General features: G+C 58.4%; 1 protein-coding gene across 3 annotated transcripts; it reads left to right on the plus strand.

The window, feature by feature from the left end:
• The first annotated feature begins 1,307 nt into the window (after window positions 1-1,307).
• Window positions 1,308-10,119, plus strand: LOC124227825 (zinc finger protein 251-like). 3 transcript variants are annotated; one of them, XM_046641802.1, is made up of 4 exons: window positions 1,308-1,555; window positions 2,517-2,643; window positions 3,073-3,186; window positions 8,292-10,119. In XM_046641802.1, exons 1-4 carry the CDS (start codon window positions 1,388-1,390, stop codon window positions 9,044-9,046), a joined length of 1,164 nt encoding a protein of 387 aa, XP_046497758.1. In that variant the 5' UTR covers window positions 1,308-1,387; the 3' UTR covers window positions 9,047-10,119. The 3 variants fall into 3 exon arrangements, with proteins under 3 accessions (XP_046497758.1, XP_046497759.1, XP_046497760.1); XM_046641803.1 differs by having other exon boundaries at window positions 3,076-3,186; XM_046641804.1 differs by lacking the exon at window positions 1,308-1,555 and adding an exon at window positions 1,732-2,103.
• Window positions 10,120-10,362: the final 243 nt, after the last annotated feature.

A 10,362-nucleotide genomic window follows, 5' to 3' on the forward strand; every position in this document is an offset into this window, starting at 1 on the left:
CCTAACTCCACAGGGGCAGTGGGGGCTGTCCTGGCTGAGGCCTCCAGAGTGTGCCACTGCCACCAGTATGAGCATCCAAAACTGCATATGCTTCATCTCAAGCCCACCGAAAAGCTTCCTGGGTTGCATGGCTTCCCTTACAGGCCTGTCTACTGGGAAGGACTCTGCTGAAGGTGCCCAAGTGAGTGTCACTGTAGAGGGCCACCCGCCTTTACCCACCTGGCTGCTGGTGAGCCCTCGGGGAGAGACGCTGTCTGCTGCTTGAGTCCAGCTGCAGAGAGCCTGTTGCCATGGGAACTTGGAAATACCACCCAGGGAGGGGGCCAGCCATCCTGCCTCAGAGAACCGCCCTCTGCTTTGCAGCCGGCTGTCCACCCCTCCTCGAGTTGCACAGTGGACCCCAAGTCCACCTCTGGGTTGTGATGACTATAACAGCCCAGCCCAAGCGAGGTTTTTGAAGTGAAACAATCTAACTGCAGTTGGGGAAGGGCAGTGTTCACAAGCACCTGCTCTGTCTGGTCAGGGGGTGAGATGTGGGAGCACGCAAGGATTCACAAGGGGCCATTACAGTCAGCAGTGCCAAAGAGGGGCGCTTAAAGATGTAATAGTCTGACTGTTGTTAGACGTTTCAGTGCTGACAGATTTTCTCACCTCTCCCTCTTCTCTTGGCCCCACATCTGGGCAAGCTGATAAGAAAGCCAAGGCGATCCCTTCAAGTCCCTGCCTGCAAGTGGGAACCCTCATCCCGGCCCCACCCTCTAACCACAATCAAAATTTCAGACCAATCTGCTTTCCTTGCTTCCTCAAGCTGTTTTTGGAGGCCTGCCTTGCTGCCCCAGAAAAGCTTCCTAATGAAGTAGTAAATCATTTCAAACCCTCTTGGTGTGTGTGTGCGGGGTCACAAATCCACATCAGAACCAAATTTTGGGTGGGGGTCTATCCTGATCCTGCAGTGTGATCACAAAAGAAAAGCAGGAAAAGGGATCGTCCTTACTGTTACAAACTGCCGCTTCCTTATGCTGCATCAGTTGCACGCCAAGGATTTGAGAAGTACTTCATCGTCTTTCCTCTCACCTGAGCGGCATGTCTGCTGCTCAAGTCCCCCTTGTAATTGGAAGCAGTATGTTTCCGACACCAGCTGGGCACAACCACAAACCTTCCTGACATCTGGACCAGTAGCCTCTCTCTTTTTCCCGTCCCCTCCCCTCCTCTTCCGTCCACTTTCCTTTTTCTAAGACAGAGCTCTGCCAGCGCCAAGCCCTGATTCTGAGGGACAGAGGCGAGCGCGTGGGCGTGTGTGTGTGACTCGCAGGCCCTCTGAGGTCAGGGTCCAGGGCAGGGACCCTCTTCAGGGGCCCAGGGCGGCACTGGCCAGACGGTGGAGGGGATGCGGCCTGTCCTAGGAACAGGAGTGTCCGGGACAGGGTTCCTAAGCCTGCCTTCAATAGTATCTCCGGGAGAACTTGCTAAATTGACTCCCAAGTCCAGCCAGACCGGCGGAACCACAAGCCCCACGCCAAAGGCCAGCAGTCTGCGCCTTCAGCAAGCATCCCAGGTGAGCCAGGGCAGGTAACTCAGGGAGGCGGGGCTGAGCGCAGGCGCGGGAGGCGGAGTCGAGGCCGGCGCGGGGTGGGGGCTCCTGCGGAGCAGCGCAAGCGGAGGAGGAAGGGGCGGGGCCTGCGGGGACAAAGAGGGGAGGAGCCCGGGGCCCCGCCCACCGCGCACGGGCAGGGTCGTCCGGGCTCGGGGGCGCGCTCGGTCCGCGGGGACGCGGCTCCCCGACAGCAGCGGGTTCTCCTGTAGCTCCCGCTGGACCCGGGAGCCCGGCGCTGCGGCTGCGCCCCAGGTAGGCGGGGCCAGGCAGTGGCTTCTCTAGCTCCCCGGCTGGACGGTGCGTTGAGCCGCGCACCCGGGGCTCACGTTCGCGCAGAGCGTCAGGCCCGCGGGAGCCCCATCGCTGGAAGGGCCCGGGCTGGGTCTGGAGCCCCCGGGCCGGCCGCCCCCACCCTGCCCACTCGCCGCTCCGCAGCCCGCCGCCGCTGCCCTCGCCCGGGGGGACCGGGAGCCGGCATGGCGCGCAGCCTCCCGGCCGCCTGGCCCCAGGTGAGCGCGTCTGCCCCCGGGACCTGGGGCTCCTTGCCTCCCAGAGGGTCTTTCCTCGGAGCCCGCTGCGCCCGGGCCCTTGAGTCCCAGGTCCTCTCCAGGACGAGGGGCTCAGGGGGCTTCCCTTGTCCCCACCTTCTCTTCCCCGGAGGCCTCCCTGAGGCTGGGGAGGGACATTAATCAAAGAAGACAGTGGGGAGCAGGTTGGGGGGATGGAGGGAGGTGAGAAATGATGTCAGCTGGACAGGATGGGTAGGGAGTGCTGGTGCCCCTTATCATTAGGTCCCCCAGTGCCCCACAACCCATATTCCCCAGTACCTGCTGACCTGCCATCTGTCCCCTCCCCCTTGTGTGCCGATACCCTGCCCACCCCCGACATGGTGACCCCGTGTGCAGCATGAGTGTTGTTTCAGGGCCTGCTGACCTTCTGGGACGTGGCTGTGCACTTCACTCAGGAAGAAGGGGCACGTCTGGATCCCGAGCAGAAGGCCCTGTACAGGGACGTGATGCTGGAAACTTACAGGAACCTGGCCTCGCTGGGTGAGGGGTCTCAGACCCAGGCCTTCCGCCCTCCTCACCCCCAGTCCCCATTCAGAGTTCTGGTGGGACCTGGAGGGGCCAGACTGGCTGTGGCTCAGGGACCAGAGCCAGGCTATTCTGTGCCCAGGCCCAGGTGACAGATGGGGTCTCTGGGCCCATGCCCAGGGCAGGGCCTCTCCTAGGGCTCTGGGGCCTCTGTGAGTAGAGCATCCCCTTCTCTCACGGCTGCAGACCTTGCTTGAGCCCACTGTCCTTCTTGCCCTGAGCCTACACCCCTGCCCTGCTCCCCACCCCCACAGGGTCCTGGGGAGACTCCCTGTTTCTGAGCCTTCACCTGGGGCCCCCGAGCCCTCAGTCCCAGGGATACCTCCGAGGAGAGGAAGCCGAGGGTGTCCCAGCATCTCAGTCCACACACTTCCTCTCGGCCAGGAGTTCCAGGATCCAAACCAGATCTGATCTCCCGGCTGGAGCAAGGAAAGGAGCCCTGGGGCTTGGACCTGCTGGGGGCCAACGAAGGAGAGATCCTGGAAGACCCCAGCATGGGTGAGTGAGGGGAGCCAGGGGCCTCAGTTGTTCAGTATATACAGCCAGCCAGCGTGAGCGTCGTGAACAGCTGGATGGAAGGACAGTCACACAGAGTCATAAAGGGCACTCTTGTTGGCTTGTCCCTTGGTGTCGGTACCTGGGCACACGGACATGCATCAGATTGGAAACAGGCGGCCAGGTAGCAGGTGAGGAGTAAAGGCCGCCACTGTTGCCTTCGCCACCATTGCAGTAGATGCAGAGAACTTGCCAGGAGCCCAGCACTTGCTAGGTGCTTTACGAACGGTGCCTCACTTTCTCTCCCAACAACCCCAGCAACACCTGATGGGACGAGCATCAGTTAGAACCCTCACCTTCAAGGGACAGAAAATCCAAGCCAAACTGGCCAAAGCCAGGGGGACTCTTGGCTCAAGTCACGAAAGTTGGGGGTGGGGTTGCGCAGGGGCAAGAGCCAAAATACTTAGTGGTCCAGCCCAGACATCCAGCCTCCCGGAATGGCTGCTGGCCATGCATGGTGGTGGCCCACTGGCTGGTCATCACCCAATCACCTCCCCTTAAAGGAAAACTCTTCCTGTTTCTCTACTTCTCACAGCACTTCCCAAATGTGTGGGAGGGTTTTCCCCAAACCAGCCAATTCCCCAACTCTCTGAACACCAACCTGGTGTCCTAGAAGTAACTCAACTCTAACACTGACTACCCGGAGTTAGTGCAGACCCTGCAGACGGAGCTCAGTCCCACCAAGTGCCCCCACTTACAGTGCCGATTGCAAGTCCAGGTTGGCACCTGTGCTTCTAACCGACCAGCCATAAATTGGAGGTTCCCACATCCCCCTCCTTGCATTCAGGTAACTTGCTAGAACAGTGCACAGAACTCAGGGAAACACTTTACTTACCAGGTTACCGGTATATTATAAAGAATACAACTCGGGAACAGCCAGCTGGAAGAGATGTGCAGGGCGAGGTGTAGGGTTTCTACGAGGCTCCAGCACATAGGCGAGATTGATTAAATCACTGGGCCTTGGCGATTGAACTCAATTGCCAGCCCTTCTCCCCTCCCTGAAGGTCTGGGGGTGGGACTGAAAGTCTTTTCGGGTTTGCACGCCATACAGGCTCTGTTGCGGAGCCAAAGGATCTAGTAACAGGAAGCAAAAATTCTGCAAGAGGGTCACAGGGCGTGATGGCTCCTGGATGCTTGTACACCTGCTGTCGGTTCGATGTCTATGCCCTCCAGGGAGGGCCCCAGCTGGCTTCTGGGCTGAACCCGTGCAATGTTCCATCAGGCTGGCTGCTTCTGCTGATGCGTATATCATAGGACCAGCGGATCCGGGGGACCTGCACCCATGGTTTCACCTCCTTTGCCACAAAATGGGTCCCTTGGTCTAAAACTATGACCTGTGGCTCCCACATCAAGAAGCTAGGGCTGGGGGCTGGCCTGGTGGTGTAGTGGTTACATTTGCATAGTGGTTAAGTTTGCCTGGTCTGCTTCAGGGACCTGGGGTTCACCGGTTCGGATCCTGAGCATGGACCTACACACTGCTCATCAGGCCATGCTGTGGCGGCATCCCACATAAAACAGAGGAAAACTAGCACAGATGTTGGCTCAGGGACAGTCTTCCTCAAGCAAAAAGAGGAAGATTGGCAACAGATGTTAGCTCAGGGACAGTCTTCCTCACCAAAAAAAAAAAGAACTAGAGGTGGGCCCTAGAGGTGGGGTGCTGGCCAAGGTGCTGCGGGCAAACCTGGATCTGGAGTAGACGTCAGTGTTGGTGGGGCCCAGCCACTGCCCCCTGCAGGGTGGAAGGTGATTAACTTGCCCACAGCGCTGGTCAGTCCCCTTGCAGGTTTCAGACTGAGGAATTGGTCTTTGCTACTAACAGGTCATGCACTCGGCAGGAACAGGAGCTAGATGAGCCCGGGCGAGAGCTCTGGCCCCTACCGCACTAAGGCTCCTCTGCCCATGGGCTCACTGGTCAAGCTCTGGTGACTGAGGACAGAGGCTGGCTGATGTCCGAAGGACAAGCCATCCTGTCCCCCGGTCTCTGAGTGCCTCCCCTGCAGCAGACCTGCACGCCGTCCATCAAACACCTCTCCCCAGGTGTGACCTTGCCCGGTCGACCTCTTTCTCGCCACAGAGCTGACGGCAGGTGCGCTGCCCTGAGCTCCGCCCCTCCCCCTCTGCCCACCCAGGCAGGAAGCAGGCCCTCGACCACCAGTCACTGGGGTCCCGGGGAGGCCCAGGGACAAGCTGAGGCAGAGGTGCTAGTGTCAGAGAGTTGACCGACGTGGGGACCCTGGCCCTTGCTCCCGTGACTTACTGTGTCTTCTGGACCTGCCAGGCCTGTTCGGGTGGATCTGACGATACTTGGCTGCTGATGGCAGCTCTAACCACACAGCCAGTTGCTGTCCCTTGTCCAGTCTCTGCAAAGCCCAGCAGCACATCAGACACCACTTTTGAAAGGGCAAGTGTGTCCTGCTGCAGCAGGCGCGCCTAGCCCAGAATCTACAGGCTCGACACCTGCAGCTGGCCAGGGACTCCACGCAGGGCCCAGCAGGTCCTCAGCACCTTGCAGCCGGGGCCTGTCACACAGCCCTCGCATCTTCTGGGCCCTGCTTGACACTGGCAGCCCGTGGGTCATGTGAACGGAGTGGGAGCGGTTTCCCCAAGGGTGGCATATGCTGTCTCAACCCCAAGAGGCCGACCAGGCTGAGCTGCCTTCCTGGCGGAGGAGGGCGGGGGCCACATTTGCCCTCTACTGAAGAGCTCATCTCCTGGCAGTGCCCACCTCTGGCCCCCTGCACTTCCCCCATGTGGCAGGCCCCTGACCCTTTCTAGGGGTTCACTCACCCTCTGCCACGCAGGCATCTCTAGAGCATCGGGAGCCCTTGCCACTTCCAGTTTGTTCACCAGATCCGATTGGCATGAGGTCATTAGCACAGTGACCACTGGGCTGCTGTGGATGTCACAGCTGTCCAAGTCTCTGTGGACCCCATTGTGACGGAGCCGACACAGCCCTGGGGCAGGACCATGAACATGTGCTGGGGTCAGTCCCGTGACATACGCTAGTCACTTTGATCCTCTTTGAAGGGAGCTGAGAGGAACACATCTGCCACATTGAGAGCCCCTCCTAGGTGCCTGAGGTGCTGTTGCTGTGTCCGTTCTAGGCGCCGCATCCAGCCCAGCGGCTGTGGCTGAGCCGACACTTGCTCAAGCTTCCAGTGGTTCCTCAGCACCAGGCATGAGCCATCGGGTGGTTCAAGGGCCAGGCAGGTGGACCGAATGGGGCTGCGGTTGGACCACCGTCCCTGCCTCCTTCAAGCCTCCAAGGCGGCCACGTGGGCACAGCACTGCTGCTGGTTGACAGCCTTGCCCAGGGCTGGGGGCAGTTTCCCGGCTTCCACTTGGCCCTTCCTGACATAGGAGCTCTCACGGCACCAGCCAGGAGGCCAAGAGAGGGTTCTCCCCTGCTAAGTGCACCTATCCCAATTAGACCCTCGGGGATGGGCGGCCACACGGGGGTCCATGACGTGGTCCTTCACCCCTTGTGTCACCTGGCTTCCATATGCCCCCACTCCACTGGCACTTCCGGGCCCTTTTATCAGTGTTGGCTCAGACCCTGTACCCGGCAGCCTTCTGGGCGAGGGTGTGCGTCTTTCCCTGGTGTCCAGCCCTTTGGAGAAGGATTGAGAATATATCTATTGTAGATATATATAATATAGATAGATAGAACTGCAGGGCTGTTCTTCTCAAGGGGACCCAGCCTCCCCTTCCATCCACAGCCCTACGTCTGTGAACTGCCCAGATCTGGGTGAGAGATTGGGCTCTCTGTCGTGTCTGCTGATCTTGGCCCTCCACTCCCCATCACTTGGCTTTTCTTGTTCCACACGTCAAGCAGCAGCCTGGTTAGCTGCCCATTGTCTTTCTCAAGGAAGACCACAGTCGATTGTCCATCGCCAAGTGTCCCCACCCCAAGTCCCAAGGTCCTGCTCTCCTCTCCAGGCCTTGATCTGAGGCAAGGCAGCGATGGCCCAGCCTGCGCCTGCACGGCCCCTGGTGCTAGGCCTCGCTTGTGGCCTGGGCCCCACAGTCAGCACAGGGACGTCCACGGCGGGGAGCTGAGGGCTCAGGGGAGCTGTGAAGGCCTCTGGCTCTCACAGCCTCCCCTGGTGGTGGCTGGCTGCCCTGAGCCTGTCGCTTTACCCAGTGCTGTCCAGGACATTTACAATGGCCAGGCGACCCTGTGGTTCTCCTGAAGACCACTGCCCTGCACAGCTAGAGGGCAAAAACGCCCACATAACCTGGCGCTCCCCTCCCGCCTGCCCTCTCTCACTGGCCCCTGCGAAGTTCCTAGCCTCCTGGTGCTGCAGCCCCAGCCCTCTCATCTCATCCCTGTGCTGGAGGCCTGTGGCCGTCTGGGCAGTGGAGCCCCATCCCAGAAACTCTTCCTGGGGTTCAGCCACACCACTTCCAGTACCACTCGCCTTAGTTTGGGTCCCCTGGGCACAGAGCCTGAGAGTTTGGGGTACCGATGGTGTATCTGGAAGGCAGCAATTTCAGAAGTGGGAGGAGAGAAAAGTCACTATGAGAGTTGTTGCTGTGAGCATGTGGAATGTGATAGCTCCAGGAGGACTGGGAGGTGTGCAGAAGGCATCTGGAATTGTCCATCAGAGAGAGGGAGGTGGGGTTTCCTCCATTCCCAGCCCAGGCGGTACCTGTAGTGCAGTGCAGCTGGCAGCCCAGGGCTCTGGAGAAGGACCAGGGACTCCCCCAGAGGCTGCTGGCAGTGGGCAGCAGTTGGAGCTCAGCACAGCTGTCCACTGCAGCTGGGGCAGAAATCCTAGGTGGGCAGGGCCCTGAGGTAGGGTGCTAGCAGCATCTGCCACAGCCTTCAACTAGAGAAAGATGGAGAGACGGTGCAGCCTCACAAAGTTGGGACATACAGAGGAAGCCCTTGGGGGAAGGCGAGCACAGCCAATGAACTAGGGTCACCTGTGGGATGACCTGTGGGAGGTGTGGCAGACGGTCTGATGCTTGATCTGTGAGGCGGGTCAGGGCGCACGTGGACTTTCCAGCACGGGGGACACATAGGCCCTTTCTTTTTGTTTCAGATTCCAGCCAGGGGTCTCCATGTAAGCAAGTGACTGCAAGAGTGAGCATGTCTCAAGCTGCGCAGCCTCCAGGAGAAGCATCTGGAAGCTTCTCAGGGGTGGCGCCTCCAACACCGGTCTGCAGAGAAGCCCTTGGACACGAGGGCCGGTTAGGGAGCCTTGAGAACTTCGTTCTCCAGGAGAGACAGTTACACAGGACACACTGGACAATCTCCAAAGGAGAAGGTGCCCAGAAATGCAGTAGATGGGGACCCAAGATTTTCCTTAGTCCACCCCTTGGGACCCACGAGAGAAGCACTAAAGGGGAGAGAGCGCACACGTGCGAAACGTGCGACAAGAGCTTCAGGTACCTCTCGCGCCTGGTGAGGCACCGGGCCACCCACAGCGGCGAGAAGCCGCACGCGTGCGCGGAGTGCGGGCGCGCCTTCAGCCAGCGCTCCCACCTGGCGCAGCACCGCAGCGCGCACGCGGGCGAGAAGCCGCACGCATGCGGGGAGTGCGGCCGCGCCTTCACGCGCCTCTCCACGCTGCACCGCCACCAGCGGGTCCACAGCGGCGAGAAGCCCTTCGGGTGCGAGCGGTGCGGGAAGACCTTCAATTACAGCACCCTCCTCGCCCAGCACCGGCGGATCCACACCCGAGAGAGGCCGTTCCAGTGCGCGAGATGCGGCAAGAGTTTCATCTGGAAGTCAAGCTTTAGAAACCATCAGAAATCCCACCTGTGCAGCGGTGCCGCTTGGACCTCTGCGAGTTAAGCTTTGGAAGCTGCCGCTGGAGGGGAGAAGGCTTGCGACTCGCTCCAGGCCTCCATAGAAATGAAGGGCTCTTCCTCCGTGGAGGGACCCCAGAAGGATGTCCCCGGGCAAGTGGAAGCAACGCCACAGCGCGCCCAGCGTCGGGGACCGGATTGTTGCTCCACCCACGATCAACGTGTGCATTTCAGGTCCCTCCCGTAACAGGAGGGCCGCCCAGGCTCCCTGCTCCTCGCCGGCGCCGCCCTGAAGTCTGCTCCGTTCGGCCTCGCTGTAGCAGCAAACTGGACAAATGGATGCTTTGAAGGTTACTATTTTGAAGTGCATCCGGATTTTATTTTTTAAATGCAGGTCTTTGTTGCAACATAGATGGGTTCTAAACGCCTTTGGAACCCAGACAGGCTGCAGAGCGTCTGGATAATCTTTCATCACACAACACACCTGAGCACCTGGCGAAGGGAGTCCGAAGGTCAGGAAGTTCTAGCCATCATTTGGTTCTGGCTTTTTATTCTCGGATGCTGATTTGTTGCAGCAGATGTGGTGGTTCCTTCCTCGGCCAGCTCAGCCCCTAGCGCTGTCAGGCACTGAAGGCTTTGCTCACTCAGCCTCACTTTCCTGTGCGCTGACTTTCTCCTTAAGTCAGGCAGTATGAAACGTGGAGTGTGCATTTCGTTTTTGTGCTTTTTTCAGCCAGTTCCAGAGAGAATGAGTTTGCATAGTACAAAAGTTTTCTATACAATGATGACGTTAAAGACTATTAAAACACATGGTAGAAATATGAGACGAGGTTATAAAATAGACCAGTGGTCGTGAAACACACGGAGTGATATGAAAGTGAGCTGGCAAACGCTGCCCAAGCATCGAGGAGCAGGGCAAGGCTCTTCCTTTGTGTCCGTGCTCACCAATTAAACCTGGCATTCCTGGAAGGATCATGCTTGCACCTAAAGGCTGAGCGTCACCACGTATAGTGAAACTCGAAGTGTGTTCAGCCATTTTCTCATGGACAGTTTAAATAAAGAAGCACTACAAGATCATTCTAGGAAATATACAAATATACAATAAAGTATATGACGTGTTATGTTGAGTCATCTCATTTTGCCTCTTTAGGAATCCTTATGCCAATAGGTAAACTGACGATGAAAAGGGGGCGGTGGGATTTTGGTGTTGGCCAGTGTTTTACCCAAATTATCTAGAGTCAAAGCTTTAACAGAAGAAATCTCTCCTGAACTAAAGGAATATCTGATCTCAATACTGTGCACTAAGAAAATAATAGAGAGCAGCACGACTACTGAAATTACTTCAAAGGTTAAATACAATAA

This window comes from Equus quagga, chromosome 16 (genome assembly GCF_021613505.1).
Source record: "Equus quagga isolate Etosha38 chromosome 16, UCLA_HA_Equagga_1.0, whole genome shotgun sequence".
In the NCBI taxonomy this organism is placed as follows: Eukaryota; Metazoa; Chordata; class Mammalia; order Perissodactyla; family Equidae; genus Equus; species Equus quagga.

Bases quoted from the DNA above. Each gene is read 5' to 3' on its own strand.
- LOC124227825 (XM_046641802.1), top strand. From the start codon at position 1,388: ATGCGGCCTGTCCTAGGAACAGGAGTGTCCGGGACAGGGTTCCTAAGC. The intron at 1,556-2,516 runs GTGAGCCAGGGC...GTGTTGTTTCAG, and splicing joins GCCTTCAGCAAGCATCCCAG to GGCCTGCTGACCTTCTGGGA. The intron at 3,187-8,291 runs GTGAGTGAGGGG...TTTTTGTTTCAG, and splicing joins CCTGGAAGACCCCAGCATGG to ATTCCAGCCAGGGGTCTCCA.